The 16530-nt window shown below is 36.5% G+C and overlaps 1 protein-coding gene across 10 annotated transcripts in view; it reads left to right on the top strand.

Moving 5' to 3' along the window:
- The window catches only part of LOC118744410, a 397231-nt gene that overhangs the window by 256189 nt on the left and 124512 nt on the right, over positions 1 to 16530 (top strand). For all 10 annotated transcript variants that reach the window (XM_036477417.1, XM_036477408.1, XM_036477411.1 and 7 more), the window contains 2 exons: positions 5607 to 5940; positions 6115 to 6252. In XM_036477417.1, the coding sequence (XP_036333310.1) occupies positions 5607 to 5940; positions 6115 to 6252 (472 nt within the window). The remainder of the gene's footprint in view (positions 1 to 5606; positions 5941 to 6114; positions 6253 to 16530) is intronic.

Genomic DNA, 16530 nt, shown 5'->3' on the forward strand with positions numbered 1-16530 from the left:
TTAAAATATCAACATTTACATTTTATATAGGGCACCCCTTTATTTCGCTCTACGTACAAAATCAAGATCTTCACGAAAATTTCCAAATTTGAAACCAATTTTTGTGGTGAATACCAGTCTTTGAAAAATTAAATTTTTTAAATCGCTAACATTTTACAAAATTTTCACTAGAAATTTGGTAAATTTGATATACTATTGAAACTTATTTATACAAATTCATAAGCTCGCTGAGTTACAGCTGTTAAAAGTCAAGATGTGATCGAATTTTTAGGACAAAAGAAACAAATTTTTTCAAACCCTGGTAGCGACCCTTATTTCCTTCAAAATTTGAAACTTTCGTCTTTATGTCTTTATTTTGCACGTAGAACAAAATAAAGAGTTTCCCCATGATTTTAATTTTTTTAAGGACCACCCTAATATACATATCTCTTTTACAAGAAATGATAAAAAATTGTCTATGTTTTTGTCGTCAAAGTACGCGTATTTATTTTTATATAGCTCACAATAAATCATAATCTAAAACATATGCCTTAATTAGTATACCTTTAATATCCGGGTTCTGAAAGGGTTTAAGTAAGGCCAACGATCTCTTTCATATCACTGACTCTTATGCGCTAAGTACAATGACTTTTGGAGTATTCACACCTGTCTGGTTATCTGGTTAACAAAATACACTAGAGAATCATATTTTTTTACTATATAAGTTGATAGCCCAACTGTTTTTTAAGTCCGAAAATCTATTTCTTAATATGGAGCCATTTTTCTCGTAGATTCTCCTTTTATTGCCTTGCCGCATGTACATTTTTTCCAAAGTTTTTTCACAAGCCTTGATCTTCCACCTCAGTAATTATCAGTCACATTATTATTAAAAAGTTAGCTAAAAATTGGCAATGAAAAGTGTTTACGTTGGTTCTTTCTCTCGTTTTGTTTTCTTGAATTTCGCTTTCGTCTCTCTCACAATCGTGAATCTCTCTGCACTTCTGACCACTTACATTTATGACACACAATCGTACGTGTACTCTCAACTTTTCATAACCTTCCTTCCTGCCCTCCTTTACCGCCATTTCTTTTTTTTTCAAATATTCCTTCCTTCCTGCCCTCCTTTTCCGCCATTTCTTTTTTTTCAAATATTTTCAAAACATGGCTTCTGCAATTTAATGGCATTTTCGCTACAATTCAAATGACCAAAATAAAATTGGTTTGCCAAAAACCTATTTCAGTGCAGCCTAAATTGCCAACAACATCGCACACACGAAAACGCGGCGACAAAGTGAACGGACGCGACGTGCTACTCGACTTCTTTAGACGCGAAAATTTCCATTTTAATTTTTCATTAAACTTATTTGATCTTTAGGAAATGTATTTGGTCGAGCACAATTGTAACGAACTCAAAATTAATACGAAAAATAAAACGATACGAAATCACGCAAAATTTACGAAAATCGCAAAATTCACAAACTGCAGCACAACTACAGAGACAATTGAAGTAAATGCTTACGGTTGATAAAATTACTTACAGTGCAACATAAGAAGGGGATGAACGCCGCCAAAAGCAGTGATACGACCGATGCCGCTGTAGAATAAAATTTTTTTACAGAACGCGCTGAGCGTTAAATGTTAAAACATATGTGTTACATACATACATAAACAAACTACATACAAAAGTGTTAGTGTGCAATAAAATTGCAGTGCAATAAAAATAAAAAACCAAAAAAATTATTAAAATCTTGTATATTGTGGTTGCTTTGCCGAAAAAAACGTAAGAAGACTTACTCACGCTGGAGAAGCTGCGCGACAAAATGTGGTTCCGCCTCTCGGGTGGCGGAAGCAGTAGCGGTGGGGGCAGTGGTGCAGATTCCACAGACGATGCCTCACCCACACTCGCCAGCAATACATCGAATTCCTTGACGGTGCCCAATTCGGGCGGCAGTGAACCATCGCGTTTTGAGAAGTTTCGACGTGCGAGCTTTCGACGCAAATCCACCGGTCAGATGCCGACACGTAAGCGTTCCAAATCGCCACATTTCATCTTGCAAGCAGACAAATCCACCTCATTGGAGGAGGCAGACGAGGATGCAGAGAAGGAGCGTGGCGGTACAGAAGTGACGCAAGAGCGTCTGTCGGCTACTGATAATGTGACCAACGGCAACCAAAAAACGCTGCATAAAAACGAAGTCGATATTTTGTTGAATGGACCAGAGGGTGAGACCACCACGCTGCTATTGCTCAGCGACCCTAAGCCGGAGCACAAGAAAACTACGCTCAAGTCCATCAAAACTGATCCACCAAAGCGCAAGTTCTACAAGTTTACTTCCTCCTCAGCGCGCCGGCAAGGTTCACTCGAGAGCGCTGAAGCGCCACCGGCTTTAAGGCCGCTTTCGGCTTTAAGTGAGTTCACACCGAAGAGCACGAAGATGAAGTCTACCACAAACGTCGTCGCATACACTGATGATGAGGATAGCGATGCTGACGAGGACACAGACTCTACCGATACGGATGACGAAAGCAGTGATGCTGAGGAAGAAAATTTATCGCCCAAACGTGTCAATGGTAAAGAGAAGAAGATACTGCTTACCGATCCGAAATACAAGCATAACCGCGTCGAGAAGAGTTCTTCTAAGACGAAGATGGCTGAGCTGGAGAAACGTGAGAGCTTGAAGCGTTCGCGTAGTGCGCGTAAAGTGGCAGCGGCTGAGCGTGTGGCTGCTGCAGCGGCTGCATCCACGATGGGGGAGTCTGTCGGCGAAGCCGTCAGCCCGCAGAAGAAAAAGGATAAACGCGCTGAAAAGGAGGCGGCGAAGAAGCAGTCACGCGCGCATAATAATCTTAACTTACAAGCGCTTGTCAAGTTTGTGATGAACAACAAGAAATTCATCAATACTGAAGAATTTACTTTGACGCGCCGCAAGTCGATCTCGGAAGCAGCAACCACAGTCATCTCTATGGCGTCCACCTGCAAGCCCATGCCAATTGCGTTGAAATATTCGCCCGACGGCGTTGTGGCTGAAGCGCCAAAGGAGCATGACGCCAAGGCCGAGCGTAACGTAGTGTTGGTGAAGAAACAAAATCTCAAGAATTCATTTTGCGATCACTTGAATAACAACAACAATTACGGGTGTCAAGAAGCGCCCGACAGTTGCACGAAAGGCATCGGTGACAAGGACAAAAAGAAGAAACAAAAAAAGCAGAAAAAGAAGTCAGTAGAGGTGGACGAGTGTACCAATAGAGAAATATACAAATGCTTAGCTGAGGAGGATACACAGAAAGCGTTGGACGCCAAAGTGAAACGTAACTGTTCGAATAGCTCGAAGAGCAGCAAAAGCAGTGGTAACTTCGAGGATGAAGCTTTCTATTCATGCGACGAGTTGGAACGCGAGGAGAGAGCCAGAGCTGCCAGCAGCAGTAGTTACGCTGGCGACGGCGGCGGCGGTAGTAGCCGTGGTGGTAGCGTAAGTGGCATGGATACATCGCCGCCCAACTCCAATACTTCCGGCTCAACTTCATCCACATCGAATTTATTATCGCCGCCAGGTTTTGTAACGACTGATGAGACGGGGACACAAACAACAGTCATAAAGCGCAAATCATCTTCCCCATCTCTCACCTCGAGAGTGGCGGCCAAGATTAATGAGAAAACGAATAACTATCGGAATCGGAGAGCGGTCGCAGCTGCAGCGGCTGCGGCAGCTAGCAAAGTGGCCAAGAAGCAACGCAAGGGTCAGGTATCGTTGACGACGGCCAGCGAAGGAGGTGTTGGTGTTAGTGGCGGTATAGGTGGAAGTGCAAGCGCGGGCGCTGGAAAGCGTGCAGAATTCTACAAGCAATTAAGTGTTGGTGAGCAAAAACTAAAAAATAAAATTAGTTAGTAAGTAACAAGCATGATTTATTTATCAAGTGTCGAATATTCGGCCTCAGCTTGGAGTCCAGAAATCTTGCATAGATAGGTGTGTTGAGATTACATTGTTGTCAGAGAACGAAGCCAGTCACCTAATCATTGCAAGCCTAGTTTATTTATTGCAACACCGAATTCTAGTTGGAACTTCACAGATACCTCAGCAAGACCAGCCTTTGGATTCGACTTCCGTGTTTACCCACCAGAAGGCTACTCTTTTGTATTTTATCCCGCAATTAAGTCGGCTGATCTATACCGAGCTCCCTGTCTTTGGCACAACTTTATTCAGGTGTGAGTTCCACAACAGCTCGTTATCGAAAGAAATTTAACTTCTTTGGAGAAGGGTATCTCGACTTCATGAAAAAATTATTCAATTAGTCAGTCCGCTTTCCTTTTTCTGAAGAAGCTTTCGGCACTAGTTTTTCGCGGATCGACCTTTAAACCATTACGACTGCAACATTCAGTGATTGTAGCGTGCGGGCTCTGTACATCTGCTTAGTTAGTAGCCGTATTTCGCCGTCAATGGAAGGGTGTTTCCTTAAAAAAAAAAAAGACTGCTAAGAGCAAATCCGCGATCATTTTCATCACATTTAGCAGAAAGGTCAGTAGGCTACTGCCGACTACATATGATTAAACCCAATAGAGTCTCTTAGAGTTTCTAATTTCCTTACCGGGATGTCACTTGAAATGGGTTGCACCATTTTTTTTTATTCTAGAGAATATCCGAGTAGAATTGTATATGAGCAAATCTCACGTGTTGTTTTTTTCTTGCACTTCCTTCTCTCGCTAAAAGAAAAAACGCAAAAGCATTTTTCTTGCATATATTTCAATCGATGGAGTTACAGAAGCAAGTGCAATAAAAAATAAATCAATTATTTGAACAATTTTAGTCTTAGAACGTTTATTTAGGCAAAAAAGTACCGAAATTACTAATTCTTTCATTGTCACTCGAAAAAGTCATAATTGATTATTTCAATAACTTTCAAAAGTTTTCAAATAGGATGTTCATATTAGAGGCAATGAACATTGGCATCAAATACAACATATCCGTGAAATTTCAAAGAGTATGCCACCAAATTAAAAAATGGCAAAATTCTATTTTTTTAATTTTTGTTGGCACACTCGAAATTCATTCTAAAATCGTTTTGTACATTAGGAAGGTGATATGTATGTGCATAAGGAATACTGTGCAAAAATCTTCCACGCCAATAATTAATTACTTTTAAATAATATGACTTTAAAGTAATGGCGTGCGAGTAAACGTGTTGGCTGGCTAGTTATGTATGATGCTAGGGAGGGTTTACGTTACATGCACAACTATGGATATATGTTATTTTACTTTTTTACTATATCTTTTTTAAGTTTTCATTTAAATAAAATTTCGCGATGAAATATTGTTCTATATTTAAATCTTAAGATAATTCATTATCTAAGATAAGTGTGCCACCATTTTCGACCAACAACGCGCTTTTGTCGAAAAATTTAACAACTAATTTGCTCATATATAATAATTTTTTTAAGATATACTTATATGGCATACGCTATCATCTACTAGCCTTAATACAGATCTTTTAAAATATTACATGTTTATTTACATACATACAATAGTGATTGATTTTTTCTTTAAATTCCAAATATCTTACGATTCCAACTCTTGATCGCCTAACTAATCATTTTTTCATCATCTCACTTTCCGCTCTCATTCCATTTACAGAACGCTTGCACGCATCATCCATAGTGCGGCAACCCTCCGATCGCAGACCGGATGCAGGCAACCAAGCGCTGCGCTCCAACGGCAATGCCGCCGCCACAACGTCCGCCGACAACACAGACGATGTACAGCTACGTTTGCCATCGAGCGCTGCATACCCAGCCGGCGGTTCGGGCGGCGAAACAGGCGCTGGCATTGTCGGCAAAGGCGCATTGGGACGCGGCACACGCGAATCCAATGTACCGTTGTCAGGCGAAGTGGCCGACATGGGAGGTACAGCTGCCGCCGATGCGAATGCGCAGGACGCAGCAGAAGGGAAGGATGCACGCCGAGAACGGTGAGTAGTTTTTGTGTTTTATTTTTGATTTTTATTTATTTTTTTTTGTGCTTTTATTGCCATAAACTAATTTGATTTGAATTTGCATGCCTTTTCCGCCAAATGCGCGTGGCGCGCAACGAATCACATCATTATAAATACACAATTTCGAACTTGGAATTGACGCGTGTACAGTTTACATCAACATCATCAGAATAAAAGCGCCCCCGTCTCTGTTAATCGCTCCGAATCGTACAAGGAGCGTTTATCGCAAAAACGCAATCGCAATAGTCGACGCAAAACATCAGATCCTAGTCTGACGTCAAGGCCAAAGTGAGTACTTGCACATAACATACTTATTTATTTAGCATAGGAATCAATATTTTAAGATAATTTTTTGTGTATCGATGATCAGAAGTTGTTAGGAAAATTTTTAGGGCAGAGATAAAAAATTAACGGTTTTTGTACTTGTTTCGACTAAAAATCGGTTAATTAGGTCATTTTCATAGATTACTGAAAACTGTTTATTCTTGCATACAAATTATTGTTCGATAATAGTAAAAAATATATACATATAAAACGAAAATAAAATGTATGTCTAAAAGTCAAATTCAAGTATGACCTAAAAATAGAGAACTTTTGGCTTTTATTATAAAAACTTAAGTTTTATGTTCAGTAAATTAATCAACATATTTTTTAAAGAAAAATTCCATAAATCAAAAAATCGAATTTATGCAAAAAAAAATGATTCTGGGAACAAGTGCAGTGTGAACCAAAATAAACCCTTTACATTGTAGGTCTCACAATTCTATGCTTCCTCACTTTTTTCTACGATCTTTTAATCAGTCTTAAACACATTTTTGAGCTAGTCGCTACCGACTTAAGACCTTTCTTCGCAGTTTTATGGAAATCTGGCAGCCACCATGATAAAAAGTTGCGCCTATAACCTGCCAGGATGCCAATGGCAGGATAATTGGTATCGAATTGGACTTTAAAATGCAGATAGTGTACTACATATATGTATGCACTCAGATGTAATTCCGCCCAGCTATTTATGTTCTATGATGCCTCAGTCTGCTGGACGTACTTAGAGAACTTTATGATCAACAAAAAACTAGTACATGTATGGACGCCAACCAAGGCGTCGTAAAGGTTTATTGATTAGTTTATTAATCTTAAAGGTCCATAAAATAATTTTGTAATTTTCACTACTTTTATTAATTACATTAATTGAACCCGCATCATCTGAAAGTTAGCAAATAACAGCAATCATCTCTGTACACTGACAGCCGCACTCAGAGTCGTTTAATGATTACTTAAGGTGTTCCTTATCAACGATTTGAAAAAATTTCCACTCAGAGTCATTTAATGATTCGTTAACGCCATTTAATGAACATTAAAGTTAAGTAAAGAAAAACCTTTACTTAACTCTTTAACTCTTTAACGAATGATTTTGAAATTTTTTGTTTGTTTCCAATAAATTTCAATTTCGATAACGTTGCTGTAATAGTGGCAATGGCTCAGTGAGCAGAGCACTTTCGTGCCATTCGAGAGATCCGAGTTCAATCCTCGGCAATGGAATTTTTTTTTAATTTTTCTTTTAATTTCTAAGTTTTATTGTTTAAAAAATAAATATTTTTTAATTTATTTAATGTGTAGAAACTTTTATAATTAAGCTTTTTTCATTTTTTACTTTCATTTTGACAATTTTTTAGGTTTCTTGTTTTTTAAAAAATATTTTTTTAATTTCGTTTACTTTTTAGAAAACGTATTGTTAACGATAAATAGAATAACGCCACCCTCCTCGTTAGCAGATCTTTCAATTATTAAGTCATCCGAAATACCGAAAAGAGCTTTGAAGATAGTTGCCGGAATATAAAGACTTTTGTCTTTCGGAAGACTGAGATGAGTTGAAAGACAGATGCCAGAATTAGCCTGTTAGAGGTTTTATTATTTTTATATGAAATAAAAAAAACTGTTTCCTTTTTAAAAGAATAAATTCTACAAATCAGAAGAAAATTAGATTAAAAAAGAAAAAAACTAAATAAAATTAGTCGAATCTCTCGAATGGCACGCCAGTGCTCTGCTCACCCAAGTACTTATTTATACATTTGATTTCAAACTGAACGAAAAAAGTGAGTGATGCCACAATAAGGGTCGCAGCTGCGGCCATACTTAAATTTTTCATTTCATAATTTTTGACTCTGAGTGGAAACATTAATTAACTGATCTAACGATCATTAGTTAAGTGCCCGTTAGAGCTAATTTAATGAACGTTTCTGAGTGCGGCTTTCAGCTACAGTCCTGAAATGTTCAACTTGTATAAATTTTCTTCGTCTTTCGATTTTGTCCTTCACTTCACAGATGCTTTTTCGTAATTTAAAAATAAAACTATAAAAATTATGTATTGCCTTTGACGGCATTCCAACACGAACCTGCTGGAACCTAACAAATAACAGCTACGGCCAGACTTGCAAATGTGTTTTCAAATGTTCAGCTTCGATCCCACTTTTAATGTCGGTCATTTTCTACTAAAAAATATCAACAAACTTTTTATTTACCTCAGTCATAAAAACTAAAATACAAAACTTAATTGGGTTTTTTTTTAAATACATACATATTCTGTAATGAGAGAGAGAGAGTTCTAATTGGATTTTCTTTTGAATAGTAACCGCAACATTCTCATTGTGCTGAAGAATGTTCGAAAGATTGCTGCAGAGTCGTAGCAAATTTGCACGGAAATACGTACATACACCCATTCCTACACATTTGGTTACTATCCAACTATCCATATGTGCATCATCATCATAAACAGATTTTGCTTCCGCCATAAACCACAAGTGTTTGTTCGGTGCGTCAATCGGTTGGCTTCTACAACCGCATTGGCAATACAATGCCAAGGCAAAGCTGTTGCTTAGTTGTCGGTTTATGATGGAAGACAATTTGCAGCAGTCAACTTAAAGCCATGCACTTCATACTTACACTATTACATATTAGAGCAACAGAAACCAAAACAACAGTTTTTAAAATTTTTGTATGTCTGTCTGTACGCGCATCACTCGAAAACTAATGCATGGAATGTAATGCAGTTTTCACCGATGCATTGCTAAAAGTGTAACTTCAAAATAAATTAGAGAGTTGCCACTTTTAGAAAATTGAAGTTTAAGCAAATTAATAAGATAAAGCAAATATCGAATATGGCTGTCAAAAGAAAGAGGGTTAAGAAGGCTTAGAGTCGGAAAAAAATTGTGTGGAAGGCTACCTACCACCTGTTTGAAAATTTCAATTTGATTTTATTAATAAGATAAATTAATCATTGCAATATGTGTATCAAACTAAAGAGGTTTAGGAAAGTTTACTGCCAAAAATATTTTTGAGGAGGGTTGCCACCTGTTTGAAAAATGTTATTCAATCATTAAATTGATAAAATAAATGAAATATTACAATAAAAGAGGGTTAAGGAAGTTGACCGCCGATAAAATATGGTAATTACTGAATTAATATACCTTTAAAGAAAGTGCTCGATACGTAGAAAGAGTTATAGGGGTATAAATTAAATTTCCTAAATTTAAATACCCTCTAAAATACGTTAATAAAAAATAAAGTATGTTTCTTAAATCGAAAATTTGTGTGAAAAACTCACTTAAACAAGCTCTGTAAATCTATTTTATTTTTTTTTATGAATTAAGCCAGAAGAGTTTTGGGAGGGAGTAACAACACAAAAAGACTTTTAAGGCGCACGCTGGGTGATTGCTATTTTTTATAAAATATAGTGCATTTCATACAGAACTCGGAAAATGCAAGAAATACCAAGAAATTTGCATCAAAATTGTAAACTTTTCAATTCGATTTTTTAGAAAAATTTTGAGTATGCACTTTTGTAGCCCATTCAATTTTTATAAAAATAGATTTAGTTCATGCGTTATTTGAAAAAAAATGTGCAACACCTTCGACAAAAAATCTCAAAAATCAAGTGCAATTTTTACGACTTTATTAAACGAAAAATTATTGGGCTACAAAACTGCATACTAAAAGTTTTTCAAAGAAATCGAATCAAAAATTGAATATTTTGGTGAAAACTCCTTGGTATTTTTTGCTTTTTCTGGTCCAGGTCTCGACAGGGGTCTACGTTGGAGTGAAAGGGGTACGTGGCACAAACACCTGGCTGTGATAGGCGTAAATGACAACTCCATTTGCCCATCCTGCTTTGAAGAGGATGAAACGGTGGAACACTTCTTGAGCTTCTTGCTTGCTTGTTTGTTTATCATCGATTTATCTATATTCGATCTTTTCTTTTTTGTTAGTTTCTGAATTTGAAGTTTGGCTTAAAAAGCTTTGCAGTTCTGTTGTTTAAAGTTTTGTGTTTTAAAAATGCGAGTAACGAATATTTTTCGCATCACTTTAAAACTCGGAGCGATAAAACATTTGATAAATACAAAACATGCAAATTCATGAGTGAGCCGAACATGTGAGGAGTTTTCTTAGTGCTCTTAAAAAATATAACTCCTCAGAGCGAAATAGTTCTTCCATGGCTTTACGAGCTTTATTTTTTAAAACTTGCAAGTGTGTAATCACATTATTTTAATAAATAGAACACAAGAAAATATTTTATTTTTATTTTTACCACTCCGAATTCGGTTTTGTACTCACCCGAGATGCAAAATTACATCGTTAGATTTAATCTTCACATTTTTTGATGTGCTTTGGGAATATGTTAGAAATGAGCATCAGGGGGTCCACCGAACCAGTAAAGTTTTGAAAGGGGTCTACGAGAAAAATAAGTTTGGGGAGCTCTGCTCTAAGTAAACAAATTAAAATATTTTAAATTTTGATGAAAATTTCTTGCATTTTCCCGAGTTCTGTATGAAATTAAAAGAAAAATTTATTTTAGGTTTTGCTGTGGAATTACACCGTGTGGCAGTAAATTTTCCACACAAAAAATATTAATATATTACCGAAACTATGGGTATATTATAGTAAAACTCCATGCTCAGTTTTTCTCTCTGACGTTAAAATTTGTTTAAAACGACTTTGAAATTGAAAAAATATGATTATTTCAAAAAATTATTTAAAAAACTCGGTGATGACAGCAAAGGTATCATATAAAACCAAAAATTCTGTAGAATTATAACAGAATATATTTTTGGGTGCATAAGGACGAATGGGTATGGAAAATGTCGTTTACAAATTTTGTGCTTAAATATCCTTAAAAATTTGCAATAATTTTATTTTTTTTTTTTTAGAAAATATTGTTTGAGGACTAATATACGCACGACCTCTTCATCGAATTTCGTCCTGCAAACTTTTTAACTTAAAATTATAAAATTGATTAAAAGCGCATTTTCAATACCCATTCGTCCTGGTAAACCAAAAAACTTTATCCGTTTTAAATTCTACGGAATTTTCTCTCTCATTTGGTACCCATATTGGTATTCTACATTGCACTGATTTTTTAAATAATTTTTTTGAATTAATAATCAATTTCAAAGTCCTTTAAAAAAAAACAAACACCTGACGTCAGAGTGAAAAATTAAAAACGCAGTTTAACTAATGTTCCGTGAGTATATCGATTCTTTCGTGTGTTTTGAAATTTGTTTTGTTTTTGTCGCACGGTGTTATATTTAAAAAAAATAATAAATAAGAAAAATTTTTCTGGAAAATATAAATAAATAAAATCATCAAAAGCTCAGGTTATGCATATTTTTGACGCTGACTGTATGTACTCGTATGTACGTCATCTTTTCATAACGCATTTGAATGCATTGAACCAACCATTACGCGCTGATTGTTTTGCTGTTTCGCCTTTGTTGCAGTGGCAGTGGCAGTTTAACCACAAAAACCTAATAAAAAGGCCATGCATTCGCTTAACACATACAGAAAAGTCGGAAAATTTAATTTGCAACATAACACACTGTCGCATGTGCGGTTGTGCTACAAAGACGCAAGCGGCAATTTACTACTGTGCAGTTATAATGCATTGTTTAAAATTTTGTCACCAGGTCGTCTGTGCATTAAAGCAAGTAAAAATATCAATTCATGGTACTTATGTACACATATGTACATGTTTTTTTGGTGTTGTTGGCATATGTAAATACATTGCCTGCGAAGTTTATAAAGCGAATGTAAACAAATAATTTCCGGTAAACAATGCGAATCGCAGGGAGCGTAAGTTAATACAAATTTCCCTGTATTATTTATAAGGCAATATGGCAGGAAATGCGTAGGTGGGAAATATTAGCACATATTCATTGGCTCTTTTAACGGCAGCTTCATAAAGGATGTACGTAGAAAATGTGAATTACAACGGGGGAGTTCATAAAATTACCTTCGAATTATCTTGGACGCGGTTTCTTCCTTCTCTTCCGCTTGTCACCAGCCACCATTGCGTTTCCTTTATGAATCCCTTAGCGTTGACAACTTTACATTGAAGAACATACATACACATGTATGTAGTGCATTTCAGCCTAGCATACTTGCGAATCGACAAAGATTAAGAAGTCTATTACAAATTCGAATTCTTCTTCTTATTTGGCGCTATAACCGTCTAAGTGATTTTGCTCGAGTCTAATAAAGCACTTAATCTCTCCATCGCAAAAAAGGCTTTCTTTCTTCTTCTGCCATCAGAAGCGGACTCCGCGTTGATACTTTCAGAGCTGGAGCATTGGTGTCCATTCGCATAACATGGCCGAGCAAGCGAAGCCGCTGTCTATATCGTTGTAAAGATCGTACGTTCATCGTTCCATTTTTCTCTGGAAAACTCCAAGAGAAGTCTCATTAGATGTTTGTTTTTTTCATGCTTCTGCGCCATACACTAGCACGAGCATTATTTGTGACGAGAGAGGAGTTTACTTCTCAATTGTCTAACTCAGTACAAAGTAGCACTTGTTGGCAAAAGTTATTCTCCGTTGGATCTTAAGGCTGAAATTATTATTGAAAGTTATGCTGGTTCCTAAATAAGCGAAGTTGTCTACATTTTCGAGTTTATAGCTGTCAACAGTGAAGTGAGTGCCGAGACGTGTTTGCGCTGACTATTTGACTGGACACAGGGGATTCTTTGTTTAGTCCTCATTCATCACAGGACCCACGCGCTCGACTTCGAGAAGGCAGAACAGGCGTAGCGATTGTATTCGCCGATGATATCGACGTTGAGACCCCTTTAAAGCTGTCGCATGACAGATACTGTCCTGGCGCTGCCATACTAGATAGGATCTACCTGGCATCTGGATTGGTGGTAGTGCCAGTGCAGGCGCTACGTGAGATAACCATTGTTGAGAGAATCTGTTCAGCGCCAGCAGTGAGTATCTCTGATTAATTTTTGTTTGCTAGGACTTGTCCAGATTTCATTGGGTGAGAACATTGTTCAGTCTATAAAGCGCCGGAAAAGATTATCTGTAGAAGGGATTTCCGTGCCAGGACCTGTTTTGGCAATGTCGAGAAAATCTCACTTACGTAAATCTAGAGTATTTCCGGCAGGGTAAATATATATGTATTGTGCTTATCGGTCTGGAAAAATATAGATAGCTGAATGAAGGAAAACAAAGTTGAAAAGAAATTAAAAAAAAAACACTCATCATGTGTTTGTTTATTGTAAAATTGGTTAATTTTACATATTTTGAGGAAAATTATGGGTTCTGATGCATTTGCAATTATAACAACAGAGTAAGGGGGCGCTATGGCAATGGATTCACAAAGGTATGCGGAGCTGTCGGGCATAGTCACCATGGGCGCATCTATGTCAGCTTTTGGTTGAATTGTTGAACCACAAGCCACAACTCCTCCTACGCCTGAAGCTCTGGTTCTCAATCCAGTTAATGCAATAACAGCTTCTTCCAAGCCATTGAAAACATGCACTTTGTTAGGTCCGCCCACTACCTGTTGCGCTTGCTTCTGCCTTCGGCCGCGCTTAGGGATTATAACCCTTACTAAGTAGAATTCTCCTTTCTGTGTTGCGAGGAAGAGGGGCTTCCGCATGTCAAAGGTATACAGCATTTCTTGTGCATATCACTCCGGCTACGCCGTCCACAGTGTATTTGCGCAGAACCCAGGTCGAAATTTGCAAAAAAATGCTTAGTGCAAACCGAGTTTATTAATAAGCTAGTGGTAGGAAATTTGAAACATTTATCTTAAATAAAATGTGAATCCTTTGATTACACGTCTATGTTAATGTATGTTTGGATTCGGGTTATGCGTTTGGACACAACAACCGGAAATCGTTGTACATTAACTAAACCGGACCCAAGTTTCGCGATAAGGGGCAACAAATATTATTTTTTGCTCGTTTATATAAAGCAGTGGATAAAAATATACGTATATGCGAAAGGCAAATTTATCTGTTTAAATGAACACCACCAATATTTCTTGCAAACACACATCGATTTACATCTTTTATTTCGCCTCCGACACAGAATTGTTTTCGTACAAAATTACGTAAAGAAGCTTACTCGTTCGTTTTTGGACATGCCCTTGTTACGAATTTCGAAAGTTCGAAAATACGATTCGGATTGCAGCATACTATTTCTACGATTCGTAGCAAAATCCGAATACGAAAAAGTTGCAGAATAGGGGTGAATGTTTTTTTTAGAATATTCATGTTTTTCAAGTAATTTTTTTTTAATACTGTTCATGTCTTAACTAAAATCATAGAAAGCACAACTTCAAACGTTATAAAAAATTTAGAAAAATTCAAAAAAATTTCATTACAATATCGAATTTTTTTACTCAAAATTTTTGGGTGTGCAGCTTTATAACCCTTCAAATTATAGTATAATGTAGTTGATTTTTAATCATTTTTCTTGCTGACAACTTTAGCGGTTTTTTATATACATAACAAGTCTAATTTATGAAAACTGGCTTTGATTTTTTGGTATATTTTTGCGAACTCTTACGCATTTTTTATTTCATACGAAATTCATATTTATACATATGAAAAAATGCAACAAAAATTTTATTATCTCACTTTAATTCAATTTAAGTATATATATTTTATTTTATTTTATTATAATTTATTTTGTTTAATTCCATTTTACTTTTGAATTTTGTTTGAGTTTTCGCGCCGCTTGGAGAACCATTGATACACTTTCCCAAAAGCTTTGCTACCGCACACTTAAAAGCTTTTGATACACCTTTACAGCTTGCTGTCCACCATCCACACCGAATATGCAAGTTTTTCAGAGCTTTTCACGTTTTTCGCGCTTTTCCAGCTTCCTTGCGACGCGTTTCCCTATATTTAATAAGGGGATTTTTCCCATAGGTAGCGTGATCTATATGACTATGAGTGTATATTTACGTTTGTTGTAGCCGCTTTTTTTTGGCCGAAAAATCAGCCAGCCGTCCTCCAAAAATTCTTCAGTTACAAATCTGGCGTTCGCTCAAACGCTGCTGTTTTGCTTTGCCAGCTGTGGGCAAAGAGGAACGTGTTGCTACGCAAGTGCGCGCTTGTGTTTTCAATTTACGACAAAAAATTGAAAATTCTATATAAATTTTTGTGTGCATTTAACTTGCAGTTTTTGTGAAATTTTTAAATACGAGTACTTTTCGACGAAAATTTGTGAATAAGAACATCAGCCGGGTTTTCGCAAGCTGATTTGTTTTAGCACATTTTTAAAAAGTGATGTGTCAGCACAAAAAATCGCCGCTACTATCTGTTAATCGTCTGTGGAATGTGTTGAATACTATAATTCACAAATGATTTGTGCGAAATTCAGTTAAATTCGAAGAGAAAAAAAATTAATATCTGCGCGTGTGGCATTTATAAATAAATATTCCCAAAAAATATAAAAGAAAATTATACGCTTTTAAGCGCTCAATAAATTTTGTTTAATATAAAGTTAATGGTTTTTCCAGCGCATTTGGTGAGCGAAATGTACCCACAGGACTTTATGTTTGTTGAGGAAATTAATGTAGAAATTATATGATTTGCTATGATACTATTTTGTCTTATTTATTGCTAAAAGGAATATCGCACAATTGCTGCCTGCTGCTGTGCAAGCTGTGAAAATGTATGGACTTTCACAATTTCGCACTGTTCGAAGGCATAAATTTTTAATTGACTCGGAAGTGGGTTAAAGGTCCATAACCGAATGAATGTTTTATGAAATTTTGTTGTTGCCACATGCATACATACGTACATAGAGTAGCAGCGTTCTTAGCTCGCTTGTTGTTTTTTTTTTATTTAATTTTTTGTTTTTGCTGCGTATGAATGCCAAACAAATTTTACTCTGCCATAAATCTACTGCATCACATAGAACGCACACAAAACTTTGAACCAACTCACGCGCTCATACATACATACAAACATACATGCACTACATTCAAGCGTTTTTGCACTCTCTCATCCCCCTTAACCTCTGTTATGCACGCATATTTTCCCACATATGCTCTAGTTCTGTATGTTGTAGTTGTAGTCAAATTTGTATTTGCTTGCCCTAATTTTTGGTTTGTTTGTTAAAAAAAGTTGCTAAAAATATGAAACAAATTTGCTTGAAAAACTGAAACAAATTTGCATGCAAAAACCGATGAACAAACCCTGGTAAGCAATTTTTTGCGCATTCTTTAGTAGCTCGCGCAGTCTCGTTTATATTTAATAGCACCGATAAACAGTGGTTTTGTTAG

The sequence above is a fragment of the Rhagoletis pomonella genome, unplaced genomic scaffold (genome assembly GCF_013731165.1).
Source record: "Rhagoletis pomonella isolate Grant_MI unplaced genomic scaffold, Rhpom_1.0 Rhpom_scaffold_00008, whole genome shotgun sequence".
Classification (NCBI taxonomy): domain Eukaryota; kingdom Metazoa; phylum Arthropoda; class Insecta; order Diptera; family Tephritidae; genus Rhagoletis; species Rhagoletis pomonella.